At 44.4% G+C, this 21,871-nt stretch overlaps 2 protein-coding genes across 4 annotated transcripts in view; one reads left to right on the top strand and one right to left on the bottom strand.

Annotated features, from left to right (window-relative positions):
- SCRN1 (secernin 1) overlaps positions 1–14,088 on the top strand; it is a 73,491-nt gene extending 59,403 nt beyond the window's left edge. The window contains exons 7-10 of one of the 3 annotated variants that reach the window (XM_011953929.1): positions 5,314–5,494; positions 7,786–8,171; positions 9,525–9,528; positions 14,079–14,088. In XM_011953929.1, coding sequence (XP_011809319.1) covers positions 5,314–5,494; positions 7,786–7,944 — 340 coding nt within the window. In that variant the 3' untranslated portion in view covers positions 7,945–8,171; positions 9,525–9,528; positions 14,079–14,088. Of the gene's footprint in view, positions 1–5,313; positions 5,495–7,785; positions 11,823–14,078 lie in introns of those variants that run through there. The other 2 variants (XM_011953930.1, XM_011953931.1) reach the window with 2 other exon arrangements.
- A 751-nt stretch (positions 14,089–14,839) lies between these two features.
- WIPF3 (WAS/WASL interacting protein family, member 3) overlaps positions 14,840–21,871 on the bottom strand; it is a 49,686-nt gene continuing 42,654 nt past the window's right edge. The window contains exon 11 of the mRNA XM_011953951.1: positions 14,840–17,406. Coding sequence (XP_011809341.1) covers positions 17,383–17,406 — 24 coding nt within the window. The 3' untranslated portion in view covers positions 14,840–17,382. The remainder of the gene's footprint in view (positions 17,407–21,871) is intronic.

Below are 21,871 nucleotides of genomic sequence, written 5' to 3'. Positions count from 1 at the left end.
TGTGATTAAAGTCGCTCACAGCAAAGCTGGAATAAACATAGATGAACCACTCTGAGGGGCACCTGCGTTTCTGAGAGAAACTTGGTATTGCAGGTTTATTTGAGATTGGTTCAAAGGTGGGCAGCTTCCCCTGAACAGGGGTTTATGTATTGTTCTTTCTGTGCTAATTCTCCTCAGTAGATTTGCCAGGAACTCCAGGTCACAGGATCAGCCTGGTTTGTTGCTTGGAGAGTTTTTGCATCTTCAGTAAGAGCAGAGCCATGTTTGAGGACAACAGTGTTGGCTAGCCACTGATATGAAATTAGAAATTCTAAAGCACAAAAAGCATTTTCTTTTTCTGCAGTAGTACAAGGTGTATGGGAAAACTAACAGAAGAATTTAAGAGTGAGAGGTAGTGGGGAAAACTGACCTTGCATTTAGATCTGAATTTACTTCTAGATCTGCCACTTAGTAGGAATGTGATTTTGGACAAAGCACTTAGCTTCTATGAGCCTCAGTCATCTCATATGTAAAATGGGACAGAAATGTTTGCCCTTCTTTGTTCACTGCTGTATCCCTACTACCTAGAACAGCATCTGGTACTCCGCCAGGACTCAGCACATATTTGCTGAATGAATGAATGAGTGAATAAGAGTACCATGCGAATTGAATGCAGATGCTTTGAGAATTATGCTGTGCTATAAAATGTTAGAGATTTTCATGATAATATTGCTGTTCTTCCAAAATGAGAAAACAAATGATTGGAAAATAGTTTTTTTGCATTGGCATGCTGCCTCCCTCACAAGGCTTTAGAGGGAAAAAGGGGCAGATGAGGGAACGGTATGTCCAGTGGAGTATGTTTCTTGGCTGTGCCTCACATTGTCACTCAAGGCTAAAATTCTGCAGATCTCTGCAGCAGAGCTTGCATGCCCACGCTGTGCATCGTGTCATGGGACTGTGTGCCTCAGCCCTTAGATTTGTCTTCGTGAGAGCCGAAGGCTGAAGGGAGGCTTCCTTTAGTGTTGCTCGTGGTCTCATTAGTTTAACCGCCCCTCACAAGGTCCCTTTAAAGTAGCTCAGCCAGCTCTGAACCTCCTCATGAACTGGCTGCTGGGCTGCGCCTTGCCATTGGAAGCACTTTGTCCTTTTGGGCCCATCATCTTGTATTCCTGTCACACCACACCACAGAAGGCTGAGTGACTGGGGCAAATTCCCAGCCCAGGGTTTGGTGACTTTTCCGAAGGTCGGTCTGGGAGTCAGCCCTGAGGACAGAGGCGGAATCAGCCTTCTGGAGCCTTTTCAGTTGTGTTCCGCATCCCAGCCGTCCACGGGACACTCGGGGGCATCCCATGCGTGTGATAAAGTGGGCCTCATCCTGGTCAGGTGGGCTGGACACGGTTGGGTGTATCTGCTAATTGTGCGTGGTGGAGACAGTGGGTGTATCTGTTAATGGGCTTTTATTAATTCAAGTAGCATTTAAGAAGCTACCATCTGTGGCTCACCTGTGGGAAAATGTCAGAGTATCTCCTTATCTATTTGGAATTCTAAGTGTGATTTTCCGTAAAGATTGAAAGAAATCAAAACGTCTGGGAACCACTGAGTTACCCCCATTCCGCTTTTCTGGGTACATAGACACAAATGATGAAACCAGAATTATAGATAATTTCCACATCCTGGTTTAAACAATTATTAATATTGCAATTATTATCAGCAATAATTTTTGTTAATATTTTATGTAGTTATTATTTTTTAGATATCCTTATTTATTAGTTATATAATTTATTCAATCTCAAACAAGCTTGTAATCACCTCAATACATTTAGGCTATATATTTTTTATTAGTTGAATATACTAAACTTTGAAAAAATCTTTGGAGAGCTTTGGCTGCTTTAGAATATTTTGGGAACCTCCTCATATTTATTATGTATTCTTTTTAAACTAAAATGGATAGATGAGAGGGACAAACCTATGGTATCTCTTCTCTTAGAAAAGCCACCAGACACCCTCATTGATTAACCTCTCCATTCTAGTGAGCTTGGGGTGGGTTTAAAGTTATGTCACATAGAGCATTCTGAGTTTTTACTATGCATTTATCCTATATTGGATACAGAAGACCGTGACTGTGGTTAGCATGAGCTTACTGAAGCTGGCATCACCAGTTTACAAGCTTCATGACAGAAATGGAAATAAACTAGTTGTAGAAGTTGGGAGGGACTGTTGAGATCATTGTAGTCAGACGAGAGCCAGAGAGGGAAAACCATGGGCCCACAGTGGGTCAGAGGCAGAGCGGGGACTCACACCCCCATTCCAAGTCCCAGCCCGGTTACCTGCCCTGCTCTGCAGGAGGTAGCTCCGCCCAGCAGTGCTGCCAGGCCATCCCCTTCCCTCACTTCTTGGCATGGCTTTCCCAAGGGATCCTATGTCAGAAGAGACCTGAGATGCGCAGTAAGGGAAGCACTGAGGTTTTAGGGGTGAAATGGCAGGTTTCCTGATGAAGATACTGCTCCCACTTGTGTTTGGAGTGGGCTTTCGAGTGGCATGGGGATTGAATGAAGTAGCATTGCATGGTGCCTGGTCAGTGGGCTCCGCTGGAGGGCGTGGTCGCAGTTCCCTTGGCTGCCAGGTGTTGAGCCTGTACCAGTCCCACTGTGAAGCCTACCAGCCCAGGTGGGAGTCTTGGCTCTGCCCATTTCTGCCCAGCACAGAGCCCTGGAGCTGAGATGAAAACCGAGCTGATTGGGCTGCTGGGCAGGAGCCGCGGGCCTGTCCACCACTGAAGGGTCTCTGTGCCAGCCAAGGAGGCTGATGCTGCTGATGTGACATGCACTGACTTCCCAGGAAACCCCTAGTGCTGTCTGGTCCTGAAGGGTAGGATGCCTGCCTGTTGTGAGGCAGTCCTGCTGTCAGAGCCCAGAGGTAGCCTGGAGGCAGCTGGTTGTGGATGACTAGGCGTGCTGTCTCCTGGCCCTCCTCCTCCCCACTGCTCCATTGCCCTCTTTCAGTGAGCCCTCCATCTGCAGCCCTTTTGCAGAATCAACTGACTCACCAATTAGAGAATTCAATTTCATGTAGTCAAAATTGGTTTAAACAGTTTTAGGTTTTGCAATAATTCCTTTTTCATATTCAACAGCCATTCATTCAACACTCAGTAGAGGGGTAGAGCAATCATTCTATTTTCGAGGGCTGTAGGAAGTGGAAGTGTGTGTTCCTTCTGTACAAGAGTAGCTCCCCTATGTCTTTAGGGGGAACTTCTTTTGATAATGGCTGGGGAGGGAAGGTTCTTGCCAGGGCTTGACTTTGAGCAGGTGGGCGCAGCCTGGCATGCCTTGTACTTCCCAGTGGATCGGAGGATGGGCCCAGTCTCCAATTATATTTACATCACCTATAGAGAACAGCAGAGTACCTGACACTAGTCCTCAACTAGTACCACTCAGTTCACCAGCTTGGGGTACGAAGGTCTTACTGCTTTTAATACTGAAATTAAATTAGTCTGGGCCCCAATTTTGCATATTGTGATCAGTGTCTTTCTTTTCTCACTTGAGACTCCTGCCCCATGGCAACATCAGGAAGCTAACCTAAGAGGGTACTTCTCATTACTGTCGTGTCTTTAGCAGTGCTCTTCAGACTTGGATATGTCATGAATCCACAGGGATCTTATTAAAAATGCAGATTCTGATTCAGCAGGACAGGGTGGGGCCTGAGGTTCTGCAGCCAATACTGTTGCTGCAAGTCCAAGAACAAAATTGGGTAGCAAGGGTTATTGGCTCCCAGTCCCTTTTCAGGTCATGGCATACCCGAATATAGTTTTTGTTTGTTTGTTTGTTTTGTTTGTTTTTGAGACAGAGTCTCGCTCAGTCACCCAGGCTGGAGTGCAATGGCATGATCTCGGCTCACTGCAGCCTCTGCCTCCCGGGTTCCAGCTATTCTCCTGTCTCAACCTCCTGAGTAGCTGGGATTACAGGAGCACTCCACCACATCTGGCTAATTTTTAAAAAATTTTTAATAGAAACGGGGTTTTACCATGTTGGCCAGGCTGGTCTCGAACTCCTGACCTCAAGTGATCTGCCTTTCCCAGCCTCCCAAAATGCTGGGATTACAGGTGTGAGCCACCACACCTGGCCCATACCTGAAAATATTAATACCTGTGTGGCACACTGGCAAGGCTGCCCTGGCTTCCTCAAGCCCCAGATGCCCCAGGGCTGAGAGAATCAACATCTTAGCTCACCTCTAGCCCACTTGAGGTACCCGGGATGAGCCACAGTGCACCTGTTGAGAGGAGAAAAAAATGTCCAAATCTGACAAATCTAACCTGTACATATGGGGCACGTATGGGGAGTTCCTTCTCTCCTGCTGTTATTGCAGGTGCTGCCCCATGGTGCAGCTGAAAACAGGCAATCCTTGGGACCCAGAGGTGCCCATGCCTGCCAGGAGCAGCCCTCTGATCCAGCAGTGTTTCCCCTGGTGTAGGGAGGGTGGGATAAGGCTGTCTCCCTGGTGTTACAGTCAGCTGTATTGGCCCTTCAGCCTGTTGGCCTGGGATCCCAGGCCACAGCTGTTTATATGCGTGGCTCTCGTGTGTGTGTGTGTGTGTGTGTGTGTGTGTGTGTGTGTGTGTCCTAGACATGCACAAGTACACACACATGCAGGCATGCGCGCAGCCATTTTCCTGAAGATAACATCCATCCTGCTTGAGAACTGAATTGAAGAGAGCCAGAGGCATTAGCTACCTGCTGTGCCCTGTGCTAGCTCTCTCACACAACCGGACTTCTGTGTGGTGTGCACCCTCCAAGGCCTCTTCTGTCGTCTTTCTTACTCTGTCCCCTCCTTGGGTCTGTCAGAGATATTCCATAGATTTTTCAGTAAGGTAGAACCTCAGAAGAAACTGAAAACAAATCCAAACCAAAAGGCCCTTCCCTTCCCAGAGGCTGCTTCTCAGACCACGGTTAAAAAAAAAAAAAAAAAAAAAGGCAAACCTCTCACTCAGCTAGATGACTCCTTGCACCCTTTCTCAGAACACTGTCTGTTTGCCTCACTTTTTATTGCTAAAAGAGTCCTCTCAAATGGTTCAGAACAAAGGAAGTCTGTTTTAATGTCTCTTTACTGTAAGTAGAGGAATTTGCAGCTTGTAAATGACTGCTAGTTTTGCTAAAATAGCGACTAAAACATGCAGTTATGTCTCTCTTGGCACCCACCCACCCACACATCACCCACACCCCCCACCCACCACCTACCACAAGTTGGCTTGGGCAGGTGTTTGCTGAATAAAAGGATAGTCTCTGGGTGTTCCTGGGCCCCAACCTCTGCCTGGCTGAAGTGCCTCTCCTTCCTCTCCAGATCCATATTCAAGCCTTTCATCTTTGTGGATGATGTAAAACTTGTCCCCAAAACACAGTCTCCCTGTTTTGGGGATGACGACCCTGCCAGAAAGGAGCCTCGGTTCCAGGAGAAACCAGACCGCCGGCATGAGCTGTACAAAGCCCACGAGTGGGCACGGGCCATCATCGAAAGTGATCAGGTGAGCTTGCATGAGGGCCACAGAGGAGGAGGCGGGCGGGCGAGGTCAGCGAGGAAGGAGGCGGGGAAGCAGATGACAAGTGAGACCCTCCCCCCACCCATCCAGTGTGGCCAGGCTCTTCCCAGAGGCCAGGTTCCTGGGGCCCTTCCTAGAAAGCTGGTGTTCATTTTCCCGCCCAGGCTCTTGAAACCAAATAAGACAAAGCTTCTCCTTCTCATGTTATTCTGGAACTCAGCAGGCTGGGTATCTTACTTAGGAATATGCAGTACAGTAGGGATAACTGTTACATACTGTGTAAAATTATTTATGTACTTTTGGGGGTAAAAAGTTGTATTTGCTGGCAACATTTGATTTAAAGATACAATGATATGTTGTTTCCAAAAAGTTTTGGAGATGGCTGGTGGTGCTGGTCGTACAACATTGTGAATGAGTTTAATGCACTGAACTGTATGTTTTAAAGTTTTTAAATGGTAAATTTTATGTTCTAATACATATGTTTTACCATAGTACAAACATAGTTTTAGAAAATATTCTCGTATTCCTAGGGTTTTTTTTTTTTTTTTTTTTTTTTGTATTTTTAGTAGAAACAGGGTTTCACCATGTTGGCCAGGCTGGTCTTGAACTCCTGAGCTGAAGCGATCCGCCTGCTTCTGCCTCCCAAAGTGCTGGGATTACAAGCATGAGTCTCCACGCCCAGCCTCATATTCCTAGTTTTAAAAAAGAAGTAGTAATCCTTCAAAGTGCAGCTCTCCCCAGTCCCATACCTTTGGTTAATAAAGTGATAAGTCATCAGTTCAAACAAGAAAACCCCCCAAAGCACATTCCACAGCACCCAGTGTGTCCACAGCAGCCACCCCGATGGACTTGATATAAAATTCAAGCCTATATTTTGCTGAAGAGAGGAAGAAGGAATGTGTTTGTTAGACACTCATCAGTTTTCCCCGACTATTTATGTAACAGCTTTTAATAGGTAGGTCCAAATTGACCTGAAGGGCCCGAAAGGAGGACCTTTTATATAAATTGGTGCTGTGGATGGTGTGAACCTCTTGCATTTGACATGGTGGACTATAGAGAAAGGATATCAAGAGGGAAACCCAAGCAGTCCATCCAGATGAATTCAGACAGCATCTCTGAGAAGGGCTGTCTCACTTTTCTGAGAGCTTGCCCTGCTCTTCCACAGAAGAGACCATTAAACACGTAAAGGTCGCCCAGGTATTTTACATCTCTTCTCCCCACCAGCCTACAAAGCCTGGCAGAAGATCGCAAGCATGCATGCTGCCACTGCATTCAACTGTGCTTTCCCCAGGGCTGTCCACAGTATCTCCTGACGGTGCTTATGTTCTTGGTGGATGACCGTAAGCCCCAAGTAGATGAAAACTGTCGCTGTGTGGTGGATATTTGGTTAATTAGAATGAAGAGGTAGAAAGGGCGGTGTGTTCAAAGAGATGAGACTGCTGAGGCTGGTGGGTTTTGAAATTTAGAAACGACTCTCAGGTGGAGTCACATGACGCTGCATGGCGCGGTGGTGGGCGGGTGGTGAGAGCAGCTTCTCAGTTCTGGGACTCATGGGGCAAATGAAAGCTTTCACTACCATCTGCCATAAATGAGTGAGTCCCATGGAAGAAGTGAACTCACCATCTCAGAAAAAGAGTGAACAGGGGAGAGACATGGCACCTGTTTATTCATTGATCCATGTTTTTTTTTCACTCAATGAACATTTTTTGAGAGTGCCCTCCCAGTCACTGGAGGATAGAAATGAGCCCGGTTCCCATCCAAGGGGCCACAGCTGCAGAGGCAAGCCAGCACAAGGTGGGAGACAGCGCCCATTGGCAGGGGGAACGGTGTGGCACCGTGCGGGGAAGAGGAAGGAAAGGCTTTGCAAGGAGACTGAAGATGGGTGCACGTCGACCAAGCGCTGAGGAAGGGGACGGCCCTCCAGAGGGCAGGGCCACCTGTGCGGGGGCGAGACAGCAGCAGAGGCCAGAGGGCCGCAGTGAATTCAGTCCAGCTGAGGAGTAGGGAGATGCAGGAGAAGCATTCCCTCAGTGTCACTCTGGGATCTGAGCTTTGTCCTAAAGGCAGCAGGAAGCTGTGCGAGTGTTCTAAGTCGGGCAGTGACATAACCACACTGGCATTCTAGAACAATCCCTGCGGCAGTCGTGTGAGAAACGGAGTGTGAGGAGGACAGGACCTTGAGCAGGAAGCCAGCTGGCCCCCTAGAGGCTTTCAGTGTCTGCTGCAATGCCCCCCGCTGTTTTGCTGACACCTAAAGCCGTCGTGTCCTTCCTCAGGAGCAAGGTCGCAAGCTGAGGAGCACCATGCTGGAGCTGGAGAAGCAAGGCCTTGAAGCCATGGAAGAAATCCTGACCAGCTCCGAGCCCCTGGACCCTGCAGAAGTGGGGGACCTTTTCTATGACTGTGTTGACACAGAGATTAAGTTCTTTAAGTGAAGTAAGCGTTCCCTTTCCCCTTCTTATTTAAGACTTCCCACCTTACTAAATTACCAGCAAAACAAACCACTCTCCTGTTTGAGTAAAATGAGAAAGTTAAGATGTGGCCTCCTTTTCCGAAGCCAGATCAAACTGTTACCTTGTGTTCCGCCTTGAATCTCACAGTGTCCCCTTCTGCAATGTAGGTCTCCTTCCTGTGCAGTGTAACATGTATCCCATTGCCTGTTGTTCGGTTGTGTGACTAATTGTGGATTTTAAGCTGCTATTATTGTATTTCAGTGGCAATGGACACATTAGCCTTTTACAAGAGGACTAGAGTTCATCGAGCCTTGAAAGGCAGGCTCCACAGTGCTGAGCTGGCGGGAAAAGCAAATTCTTTTGAAGTCTTAGTCTTTCCCTCAGTAGCGATTTCTTTCAGGTTAACAAGAGGCATTTGTGCACACACACAGGGCTCTTGTGTGTGTTGTCAAGGGGAACCTCCCTGCCTCCCGGGAGTGCATGCCTGTGGTGCACAGTGTCTCCACAGGTGTCTTCTGGGGGACAGGACCAGTGGGAAGGAAGAAAGGGACCCCTCTCCAGTCCCGGCTCCTTCCTACATCCTGGGCTTCTGAAGAACCTGTCTTCCCATTTTCCGTGCACTGTGCTTACATGTGGTGGACTGCAGAGCTGCTTCCACTTACAGGAGAGCTGATAATTTATTAGCTGGAGCCTATTCACTTCTGAGATTCAGAGGTAGCCATGCTGGTGGCCTTCTGAATCACTGCATGGATGTCCCAGGAGGCAGCTCTCCCTACACAGCAGCACAGCCACCACAGGATTCGTTGTGTAGAAATGATTCGCAGTCTAGTTACCAACAGCTAGTCCAGGAGGGATTGAACGGCCTTACGGCACAGTTCCACCCACAGAGCGGTGAATCTCTCTGCTAACGAGGGAAAGAACAGGAGGAACTCTTGACTACTTAGATTCTAGTTAAATAGCTGGAATCCTAGCAGTCACTACATTATCTCAACAGAGAGACTTTAATTAAACTGATTTGTTTACAATGTCGGGTTCACTTAAAGGATTTGACTGACTACCAGAGCATAGAAAAGCATGCAAGGAAGACCAGATGGGCTTAGCACTGGGAAGACAGAGGGCAAGGAGGTGACAGATGGATATAGAAGCATTTCTCTGTAGGATACCAGTTCAGGCCCCACCCTTCCTGCCAAGCCCTTTACATCCCACAAATCCAAATACAAAGCAGCTGACTTCCCTGGCTCTTCCCCCGACTCCTCACACCTCACATGTCCCAGGAGCTGCCTTCATTCAGGTGGGCAGCTGCACTGGGCGGGGGGTGGTGGTGGGGAGCTTACCGCCACCTGGTCAAACTCTCAGCCACTCCTGAAATGGGCAGAGATGATGAACAGAAGTGTACGTAAATACAGCAGCTAGTGGGAGAGCACCAGTGGGGCCTAATCCGGCCTCCTCATTCTTGGCAGGAATCTGCAAATGGAAACATTGTGAGTATCAGCTATCTGGGAAGTGACAGGGTTAATAACTCCTTCCCAGAAGCTGTATCATGAGATTTTGAGGGGACCCAGCCCCGTTACATGGATGTGAACAGCAGGCTCAGAGGTTTCATCAGAACACATTCTTTTTTCCTACCAACTCCCCACGGGCATGAGTATAGGAGTGCCATGAGCTTTTTGCTCAGCAGTTTTGTAAACTCTGTGTATAAAATCATTAACCACACATTGTGGGCGATGGGAAGACGATTTCAGCTGACAGAGTTAATGGCAACCAATAATGGTGGCCTGTAGCTGCTAAGAGCTTCACGCAGGTTTGGCCCGGGCTTTCACTGTTGGTGAATTTAGAGTGTCCTTTTAGGTGGGGCGGCTATTCTAAAAGTGTCTTTCTATCACTGTTAAGGGGGGGGAAAGTGAGGTTCAAGGGTGACGTAGGTACCTCCCCCCCCAAGTCCATGTTCCAAGTGGCTATGTAAAGCAAGATGATGCAGAAAGCCGCTCTAAAATTTCACTGCGTGATTTCACCTTCGCCTACTATGAAATGTCTCATCAGACCTGACATGTCTGAGATAACCAAGGTGATTCAGAATTTGACCGAAAGAAGTCTAGTGAGAATTAATTACGTAGAAGCCTGGTTTCATTTCTATGGGCCAAAGGCCATGGATAACCCTACCCGCTTTGTGTCATTACCCATTGGGAAACACAATGGCTACTTCTGTTAGGGGACATTGACCTTGGTCAAGCTTCTTAAAGAAGGCAGCCCTAATTGAGGGCTGTCTCGGCTAATGCTAATACTCTACACCACAATTGTGATGTCCTAGTCCTACCACTAGAGGGCATGGCACAGCCTGGCAAAAGTTAAAAGGGGCGTGGCAGCTCCCATCAGGTCTGGAGGTGGTCTGTAAGTGCAGTGGACAGTTGTGCATTGGAATGGGTGGAGAAAGAGAAGAAGAGAGCAGAGAATCTGCTGATGTGGCTGCACTTACTTTTAAGGATTTTATGTACTTATATTAACAGCTGGAAATAGGTTGCTGGGTTTCGAGCAGGCTGTTATGGTGAGGAATATTCATTTTTAGATGTTCCTAACAGATTTTGCTTTGGAAAAATGCTTGTTACATGAATAATTTGTTGACCAGGGATTGTTTTTCTGAAGGCAGTATGGGGAACATGAATATTCAAGATGAAATGCAAAAATTATGTTTAAGGGTCACAGTGTATAGGTAGCTTCCTAGGAGACCCTTTGTGTATCTTTTCAGACCGGGGTGGGGGCTGAGCATGCTTGTGCAGAAAGAAGCCATGGCCAGAAAAGACAGAATCTGTCCCCCACTCCCTTGCCCTGTAACCAAATATAGGCTAGCTAGTCTTATCTAATAGATGGGATTGACTATAGGTGAAAATAGCCCTCATATTCCAGGACAGAAGCTCTGGCAGGAGTAAATTAGCAAAGCAGAAATAGTACCCTTTCATTCTTGGAGGTGCTTTGAAACTTTAGGTAGAATAAAGATATAATCGAAATTATGGAGATTCCTTGGTGCCCAATAACATAAGACCCGGTGTTATTAGAACGAGTCTTTCTTATAAACTAACAGAGCAGGTATTTGCCCATTAGATCTTAGCTGTGGGGTTCCTTTACTACTGGGTGAATCATTAGGTATAAAAAATAATCATCAACCAGGCAAATTACTTTGCTTCCTAGCTGATGTCATCCCACATTGGTACAGGTGTTATACAGCTCTGGCTGGTTCTGTAGGGAAGCCGGGTGGGACCAGTGTGTCTGTCATGAAACCACTAACTGCATTCCTGAATGAAGAGCCCTCTGTCATTTATTGAGGAAGGTCTTCAGTTGAGCTCTCAGCCTTAGGAAGGAAGCATATGGAGGAGGCAGGGAGGAGGCACCCTCGCTGGGCATGCTCTGTGGAGGGCCAGGAGTGGCAGGTCATGTGCACGTGCCGTTGCAGCACAAGCTTATGCTTCCCGTAGCCGTGGCTTTTCATTCTGCACAGTCCTAGGTCCCAGCTCCCCTCTTATGGTTTCTGTCATAATGTGCTTTATCTGATTGACTCCAAACATGCCCAAATGTCACCTGCAGATTTCTCGTGGGAACCAATATGTACATGTTTGCAATTATGTTGTGAGAATTTAAATGTGTTAGATGGAAAATGCTATTGGCAGGGAATAATAAAAAAAAAAAAAAAAAGAAAGAAAGAAAAGAAAATCATTCTGTTTCCTGCAGTGGGAACTGACCATGTAGTGTTAACAATCTTTTGTACAAATATCTACAAAGCAGATAATATCCCTATCCAGTGCTTGCCCTTGGAATTGTCTCTAAATGCATCAAGCATACAATAAAAAAAAAACTGAAATTAACATCCAGTGGAGTGGCCTCTTCTGTTTTGTGTCTCGTAAATAAATGTGGGCCTCAGTCACAACATAGAAGATGTATGAGAAGAGATACATTTTTCTGGCTGGAATATTCAGTAAACAGTCAGTTCAGCAGTTTCTTGCATTATGTAATGTTCTGTGGGTAAATTCCGTCTTTAAATATAAAACCACAACGAAGTATCACCTCACACCCATCAGGATAGCTACTATCAAAAACAACAACAACAACAAACCACAACTAGAAAATAACAAATGTGGGTGAGGATGTGGAGAAATTGGAACCCTTATGCATTGTTGGTGGGAATGTAAAACAGTGCATCCATCATGGGAAACAGTATGGAGTTGCTCAGAAAATTAAAAATAGAACTATCCTGTAATCAGGCAATCCCACTTCTGGGTATACACAACAGAGCTGAAAGCAGGGTCTGGAAGAGAGGTTGCACACCCATGTTCACAGCAGCACTATTCACAGTGTGAAAATCTGGAAGCAACTCAAGTATCCACAGATGGAAGAATGGAGAAACAAAATGTTTATATCCATACAATGGAACGTTATTCATCCTTTAAAAAAAATGGAAGCAGATTTTGACATGCTACAACATGGATGAACTTTAAGGATGTTATGCTCTGTGAAATCAACCAGTCACGAATATTATATGGTTTCATTTCTATGAGGTACCTAGAGCAGTCAAAATCATAGGGACAGAAATTAGAAGGGTGGTTGCTCGGGCTGGTGTGGGGGAGAAATTGGGAGTTACTGTTTAATGAGTATAGAGTTTCAGAAAGTTTCGCAAGATGAGTTATGGAGAGGGATGGTGGTGACGGTTGTACAACAATATGAATGTACACAACACGAATGAATTAAACACTAAACATGGTAAGGATGGTAGACTTCATGTGTATTTTACCACAGTTACTAGAATGGAAGTCTAGATCATCAGAGTGGCTGGTACTCTGTACCAGGCGTCTTGATTCCAACGCGTTAGCAATGCCACAACAGGAGACGATGCCACTTAGTGAAAAAGCCAGCTCTCTCCACTCCTGTGACCCAGAAATGCCAGCTTGCTTTCCATGACTCTCTCTCCACTGTGACAGGCAAAACGCAACTGAATGTCTTGCTCGTGAAGATAGCACTTAGTCACCTGCAGTGAGTGACCTGTTTCAAGGTCAGGGTAGATGACTGCTCTGTTTACATGACAAGGAACTGCTCATTCTGAAATTTTATTCCCAGTTCTCTTTTCATAAACATTGTACCCTCCTGCACAGCTCTGGGTGACAGAGCCTATATTCTTTTGCCAGGGCTGCCGTCACAAAGTACCACAAACGGGGCAGCATAACCAGGAGAAATTTCCTGGTTCCCAGTTCTGGAGCGCAGATGTCCCAGGAATAAGGCATCTGCAGGCTTGGTTCCTTTTGAGGGCCGTGAGAGAATGTGTTTCATGTCTCTTGCCACCTTCTGGTGGCTTGCTGGCAATCTTCAGCACTTTGGGGCCCATAGAAGCAGCATCCTGATTATCTCTGCCTTCATCTTCATGTGGCGTTCTCCCTGTGTCTGTATCTGTGTCCAATTTCTTCATTTTGTAAGGACACCAGTCATACTGCATCAGGGGCCCACCCTGATCCAGTATGACCTCATCTTAACTAACGGAATCTGCAATGGGCCTATGTCTAAATAAGGTCATATTCTGAGGTACTGGGGCTTAGGACTTCAACATACGGATTTTGTGGGGACACAATTCAGCCCATAACAGAATGGGTGGATGGAGGATGCTGAAGCCTCCTGGGGCACCGTCTGAGAATTTGGAACTTGCTTCTGGAGTCCACAGCCCTTCCCATTAACTTACTCCCTCTCTAGGAACCATGTCTCCCACACTTAACTCCATAAAAGGTGCTTACACTTCTAGCTACTTCACCACTGCCACACTCAATGTGACTTTGAGGTTCATCATCCACTTTGTAGATTGTCTTCGGCCCTTACTTTTTCTTCCCCACTCAGAGCGGCCCTTTTGGCCATGAAAGAGCCAATCTGTACCTCCACCAATAAGAGCGATAAAACGGCCCCTTAACTAATTCTGATGCAAAGTGTGTAGTAACCAGCTTTGAAATTAGTTTCTAGATGAGATTTATTTCAGGAACATCTATGAATTTTAATGACTGCTCTCTCATTGTTATCCAGCAGCAGAGTTAGTGAAGTGTGGTCTGAGCAGCTCAGCAAATATTAGAGTGCCTGGGATGCAGCCAGCAGAGCCCTGTTTGTGCCCAAGCATGGAGTCAGCAAACTGACTGCTCCCCGGGGTGCAGGGTGTGCAGTCACTGGCTCCGTTGTGATTCAAGGGCTGAGGGCTTGCCCATGTGTATTACATCATTGAATCTTCACCAGTATACACTCGGATACGTATTTATGTCCCCTTTTGACAAAAGAGGAAGCTGAGGCACAGACTGTAAGAGGCAACATGTAAGAGGCAAAACGGAGATTCAGATCCTGGTTTGCCCTCCAAGCACTATCTCTGAGATAGCTTACCTAGCAGATGAATCTCACCTCCCCTGAACCCTGTTCCCAAAGGTCCACCTTAAAATGCTACGGGGGGATTCAAGACGATTCTGTTCCTACAGGAGGCTTTTATGAGGGGTTTGCTGAGTTGGGAGTGACGCTAAGTGCACGTAGGGTGAAGGTTGTTCTATTTCAACACAATTTAGCAGAATTTATAAGCAATACTCCACCCATTCTATGTTAATCAAACTGAATATAGTGTTACCTACTTTTTTAAAAATTCACCTGAGAAATTTTTTTTTTCTTGCTTGGTTTTTCCAAATACCAGTTAGGCTAGTTAGCTCAAGAAAGAAAGGCCCTGTTATCTACCAGTATGTTACAGCAAGCAGTTTATCCATATAAATATCTATTTTTTTTTTGTCATTCTTAGAACTTCAACTTCTCCTGATCCTTAAAAATGTTTGGTTTAGATAAATATTGGTGACCACTGATGGGTTTTAACAAGAAAACGACTGGAAGCATTTCCGCTTACTAAAGTTTATTAAGTACAAAGAAATTAATCTGCAGAAGGAGACATCAATAAAAATAAAATACAGGTGAAACATTGGAGGAGTCACAGACTGCAGTGTCATTGAGAATATGTGACAATGGCGGGGACTGTATGACTCAGATGTCTCTAAGTATGGGTTTACAGTCAAGGAGTTAAACCTTTACACCGCCAAAGGAACTCAGTGCACCAGCATGAGCTCCAAGGGTTGTGAATTCAGTGATAGGTCTCAAGGGGAGATGGGATGCCACATTCCTGAGATTTCTCCCTAATTGCCATTTTTGGTTTCTGCTCCTTCCTCCCCTCTGTTTTTTTTTTTATTTGAATTAGGGTCTCGCTCTGTTGCCCAGGCTGGAGTGCAGTAGCACCATCTCAGCTCACTGCAACCTCTGCCTCCAGGGTTCAAGTGATTCTTGTGCCTGAGCCTCCCAAATTGCTGGGATTACAGGTGTGAGCCACCACGCCCAGCTAATTTTTTGTATTTGAGTAGAGACAGGGTTTCACTATGTTGGCCAGGCTGGCCTTGAACTCCTGACCTCAAGTAATCCACCCACCTCGGTCTCCCAAAGTGCTGGGATTACATGCGTGAGCCACTGCTCCCAGCCCCCTCTGTCCTTAAATAGTGTTATTTTAATTTCCATCCCAGCCACAGGGGACAAGAATGCCTAAACACCTCATTAGGGCAGGCAGTCTACTCTGAAGGCGGAGTTGCCTTTGTTTAGGGTCTTCTTAATCAGGATCATTAAAACTTTTATAATTATTTTATACAACTGTGAGGGCGGTGGAGTGGACAATGTTATAATAATAAATTCTGGCTTTTTGGAAATCTTCCAGAACCAATAAAACAAATTAGTTTATGCCCAGAGCTGATGACCTGCAAAAACTTCTTTTCTATTGATTTAGCTGTTACAGTTTTGGCTTGATTCATTCCCCCAGAGATGGGAATTTGACCCTGGCTCACTTGCTTCCATCTGGAATGAGAAAGCACAGCACTGCGGCAGGATACCACCTGGGTCTTTACTCCAGACAACAGTGAGGCAGATGCAGTCGTGTTTGCCCACACCCTCCTGACCGGCTGCCTTTCTGGATGGCTTGGTCTGGACACGATATCCTTCGGGGGTGAATGTGTGTGTGGGGTGTTGCAAAGCAAATTTCTTTTCACTGGCTTCCCTCCCCTCCCTGCCTGATTTCCTTTAAAGGGCAGCTATTTTGAGCACAGCCCAGGGATCAGTCTGTTTCCTTCTATTTTTTCTCCTTCCTCTGTCACAGTCTTCCCCGACCAAGGATGGGGAACATCAGGGATCAGGCAGCAAGCAAAAACACACTTCCACTCCCCGCAGGATCAAGAAGAGGGAGTGAAGAGCAGGCCCAGCCCGGCCTGACCTTTTCCATATTCAGAGTGGCTGAGCTTGCACACATCTCCCCACAGACAGGTGCTCACCACAAGGGAATGAATGTGGAGTTGTCAGGCAAGGTTCTCCTTTAGCTCAGAAGGGAGCTAGGTTTTGCCCGATGGGTGGCTCCAAAGATCCTAAGAAGGGGGCAGTGAGGCACCAGGTATTTGTGGCAGGTATTTCACACGATGTTTCATTCTACACTTTTTCATGTCATATTTTCCATGAAGTCCACACTTGAAGCAAGGGCAGAAGGGGAGACCTCTGAGATACAATTGGTAGTTTAGCATAATGATGAGTTGTGTATGTTTTTAATCTGCAGGGAAGAAACAGCAAAATCTCGTAAAGCTGGCTACCGGGATGGGACTGGGAACTTGGAGGGAACAGAAGGAAAGTGACGGAGACTTGGGCACTAGGGACACTGTAAACAGTAGGAGCATTGGCTACTTGGAGGATTATTCAGTTACAAAAGGGGCCCTGTGGTCTGCATCTGAGGGGCCAAGCCCACTCTTGCCTTTACTTTGTGATATATTTACATTAAGCAGAAAAAAAAAATCCCTGTACTGCAAAATGAAAGCGAGACATGGCATCTCGTTCCCTGGAGGCCGCGTGGCACTGTCTGGGTGTGGGGAACACACTACTTCCTCTGAGCTGCATCATTGATAAGGCATTGTTTGGTTTGATTTTGCAGTTAGTGTGATGAGAATATAAAATCATGCCAATAAGAAGCCGTTGTGGATATTTATAACTTTGGGGCTACCTGCAAACGAAGGACTCTCTACAAACGGTTCAGAATCTAGGAAGGGCCAGCCTGCAAGCATATTCACAGTCATGGAGTGGGCACTAGGTGGAGGGACAGGGCTCTATCTGTGCTGACAGACAAATGCCAAGATGCAGTGTAAAAAACGGAAAAATGAGGGGTGTTTTAAAAAATATTACTGAAATAAAAGTCCATTAAAATACTGCTTTAAAGCCCGTGCAAACCACATATTTACAATACATAAATTCTCAATTCCAAGCCTGTATGCCAACTGAATTACAGCTTGAGCATGGGGTGGGCGGGGTCTGACATGTTGTTCTGCAACCTGGAACCCCAGGACCCTGGCTTCATCTGTCTTCTCACCGAAGAGTCTTCAGAGATAACTGTGGAAACATAACAGAACATTCCCAGGTGGAGTTAGAAGACTCTTGCACATGAAAGCCCTCCTACTCTACCCCCCCAAACAGGCTGGGCACCGCATAAGGCTGTCAAGTTTGGGGAGATGCTTATGCAAAGAGCTGCTTTTTACCCAAGGGACTGTAGGTGCAAACATGATGAAATGGGATATGTAGTTGATGGTATGTGAGGACCTAATACTGTCTTATAAAAACATTTACAGAACCGATCATCAGCAATTCACTTGACAGAAAGCTCAGGGAAATCAAAAAACATGCTGGAGATCCCAAGTCAAGGCAGTAGAAAGGCAAGAAACAGATTTAGGCATTCAGACTTCCAGCCCAGGGCTCCCACCCACGCACTGACCACTCTATCCATAAAAAGGAGCAGTCCCTGGGGTATTGTTTGCAATGTCTAGAACCCAGTGATTTCTCTGGGTGATTGTTTTGTGTCTCACTGCAGTGAAAATGAATTAAGATGGTATCCAGTGAGATACAAAGATCTTTTTGACTGTGGAATGCCCAAAGGAGACTTTACAATCCACCTTGACTAGACTGGCAGGCGGAGATCAAAACACCAGACTCAGGTGATCTGGGTGCATGCCTGCCATGAAGCTGGGAACCAGATCCTGCACAATGTCTGACACATCGGTAGTGAGGAGGATTCTTGTCCCTGGAGATTCTAACATGCCAGGAAAAGCAGTGAGGCATTATGGAAGAAGCACTGGACAAGAGGTCAGAAGGTCTGGGCATTGTGACATGGGCAAGTTCTTCAAATTTCTAGAGCAGTTTTCTATAAAAATGGCATTAAAGCTATCTCTCCAGCTTACATCACAGGGTTATTAAAAGGACTAGATGATATAACTTATGCAAGCTAACTGAAAAATCTAAAGAGCCATACAAATATGAAGGAACATGATTATGATTATTACTATATTTTCCTGATGACAGGAATAGTATAATCATTGTAGAAAACTTGGAAATTGTACAAATGCAAAAAGAAGAAAGTAAAAGTCAGCCATAGTCTTCCAGAGTGAATGCCTATTAACTTTTTTTCTCCACTTTTATTGTGGTAAAATATAAATAACATAAAATTTACACTAGTAACTTTCTTTGCGGGGGGACAGGGTTTCACTCTTGTTGCCCAGGCTGGAATGCAATGGTGTGATCTTGGCTCACCGCAACCTCCATCCATGGGTTCAAGCAATTCTCCTGCCTCAGCCTCCCAAGTAGCTGGGATTACAGGCATGCACCACCATACCTGGCTAATTTTGTATTTTTAGTAGAGATGGGGTTTCTCCATGTTGGTCAGGCTGGTCTCGAACTCCCAATCTCAGGTGATCCAACTGTCTTGGCCTCCCAAAGTGCTAGGATTACAAGCATGAGCCACCACACCCAGCTAACTAATAATCATTTTTAAGTGTCTAATTTAGGGGTATTAAATACATTCATAATGTTGTGCAACCAATCATCAGTACCCACTTTTGTTTAACTCTTTTCATCTTGTAAAACGGAGACTCTGTACCCATTAAACAATACCTCTCAATTTTCTTTTTCCCTCTAATCTCTGGCAAGCACCAGTCTACTTTCTGTCTCTACTACCGTAAGTACTTATGTAAATGGAAGCATATAGTGTTTGTCTTTTGTGAGTGGCTTATTTCACTTAGAATAATGTTCTCAATGTTCATCCATATTGAAGCATATTTTACAACTTCCTACTTTTTAAGCTGGATAATATTCCACCGTACATGTGTACATCACATTTTGTTTATCCATTCATCTATCTATGATACTTGAGTTGCTTCTACATTTTATTTATTTTATTTTATTTTTCCAAGTTCAGGTCAGATGGGTAATGTGCCAAGGCTGTAACAAGGTTCAGAGGTGGCACATCTCACACATGCACATGAATACCCAATCATCGCACTCATCAACTACGAAAGGATCAAGCTGCTTCTACATTTTAGCTATTGTAAATAATGCTGCTATGAACATGGGTGTACAAATACCTCTTCCAGGCTCTGCTTTAGATTCTTTTGGGTATATACCCAGACGTGGAAGTGCCAGATCATATGGTAATTCTGTTTTTTTAGTTTTTGAGGAACTGCCATACTGTTTTCCACAGCAGCTGTACCATTTCACATTCTCACCAACGGTGCATAAGGGTTCCATTTTCTCCACATCTTTGCCACCACTTGCTATTTTGTTTTGTTTTGATAGCAGCCATCTTGATGTGTATGAGGTGTTGTCTCATTGTAATTTTGATTTGTATTTCTCTAATGATTAGTGATGCTGAGCAACTTTTCCTCTGCTCTTTGGCCATTTGTTTATCTTCTTTGGAGAAATGTCTATTCAAGTCCATTGCTCATTTTTAAATTAGGTTATTTGTTTTCTTGTTGTTGAGTTTCATAAGTTCTCTACATATTATGGATATTAATGTCTTATCAGATATATGATATGCAAATATCTCCTCCCATTCTGTGGGTTGCCTTTTCTTTTTTATGTTGTTTTTGATATGCAAATTTTAAAGATTTTCACGAAGTCCAGTTTGCTTATTTTTTCTTCTGTTGCCTATGCCTTTGGTGTCATATCCAAGAAATCACTGTCAAATCCAATGTCATGAAGCTTTCGCCCTGTGATTTCTCCTAAGAGTTTTACAGTTTCGGGTACTACATTTAGGTCTTCGATTCATTTTGAGTAAATTTTTGCATATGGTATTGGTAGGGGTCCAACTTCATTCTTCTACGTGGGGATATCCAGTGTTCCTAGCATCATTTGTTGAAAATACTACCCTTTCCCTATTGAAGGGTCTTGGCATGCTTGTTAAAATCATTTGACCGTATATGCAAGGGTTTATTTCTTTTTATTCTATTTATTTATTGCTTTTTATTCTATCCCATTGGTCTGTACGTCTGTCTTGACACCAGTACCACACTGTTTCGATTATTATAGTTTTGAAATAGGAAGTATGAGTCCCCTAGATTCTTCTTCTTTTTCAAGATTGTTGTGGCTATTTCAAGGAGTTCCTTGAGATTCCATGTGAATTTTAGGATTCTTCTTTTAGGATTCTGGGTTTTTCTATTTCTGAAAAAAATGTCATTGAGATTTTAGTAGGGTTTATACTGAATCTGCAGATTGCTTTGGGTAATATTGACGTCTTAACAATATTAAGTCTTCTAACCCATGAACATGGGATGTGTTTGCATTTATTTATGTCTTATTTAATTTATTTCAGCCATGTTTTATAGTTTTCATTATACAAATCTTTCACCTCTTTGGTTAACTGCTAACTATTTCATTCTTTTCTATGCTATTATAAATGGAATTATTTCTGTAATTTTCTTTTCAGATTGCTCATTGTTAGTATGTAGAAATACAACCATATTTTTGTATGTTGACTTCGTATCCTGCTACTTTGCTGAATATTTCTAACAGCTTTTTTTCGGTGAAATCTTTAGAGTTTTCTACATATAACAACATATCATCTGCAAACAGAGATAATTTTACTTCTTGCTTTCCAATTTGGATGCCTTTTATTTCTTTTTGTTGCCCAACTGCTCTGGATAGACTTCCAGTACTATGCTGAATAGAAGCGATGAAAGCAGGCATCCTTGCCTTGTTCCTGATCTTAAAGCAAAAGCTTTCAGTCTTTCACCATTGAGCATGTTCACTGTAGATTTTTCATATATGGCTTTTATTATGTTAAGGGAGTTTCCTTCTATTCCTAGTTTATTGAGAATGTTTTTAATCATGAAAAGGTCTTCAATTTTGTCATATGCTTTTTCTGCATCAATGGAGATGATCATGTGTTTTTTCCCTTCATCCTATTAATGCCATATATTGCATTAACTGATTTTTATATATTGAATAATCTTTGCCATGCAGGAATAAATCCAACTTGGTCATGGTATATAATCCTTTTAATATACTACTGGATTTGATTTGCTAGTATTGAGAATTTCTGCATCAATGTTTATAAGGGATATTGGTCTGTAGTTTTCTTGTAGTGTCTTTGTCTGGCTTTGGCATCAGGATAATGCTGGTCTCATAGAATAGATAAAAAGTGTTCCCTCCTCTTCAATTTTTTGGAACGCTTTTAGAGGGATTGGGTTAGTTCTTTGAACGTTTGGTAGAATTCACCAATGAAGCCATGAAGTCCAGAGCTTTTCTTTTTTGGGAGACATTTGATTAATGGTTAAATGTCCTTACTAGTTGTAAGTCTATTCAGATTTTCTATTTCTTTTTTTTGGTGGGTACATAGTAGGTGTATATATTTATGGGGTACATGAGATGTTTTGATACAGGTATGCAATGAGTGATCATCACATCATGGAAAATGGGGTATCCATCCCCTCAAGCATTTATCCTTTGTGTTACAGATAATCCAATTATACTCTTTGAGTTATTTTAAACTGCACCGTTAAATTATTATTGACTATAGTCACCTGTTGTG

This window comes from Colobus angolensis, unplaced genomic scaffold (assembly GCF_000951035.1).
Source record: "Colobus angolensis palliatus isolate OR3802 unplaced genomic scaffold, Cang.pa_1.0 Scaffold378, whole genome shotgun sequence".
NCBI lineage: Eukaryota > Metazoa > Chordata > Mammalia > Primates > Cercopithecidae > Colobus > Colobus angolensis.
Note: the sequence above shows the minus strand (reverse complement) of the source record. Positions and strands in the feature narration are given on the sequence as shown.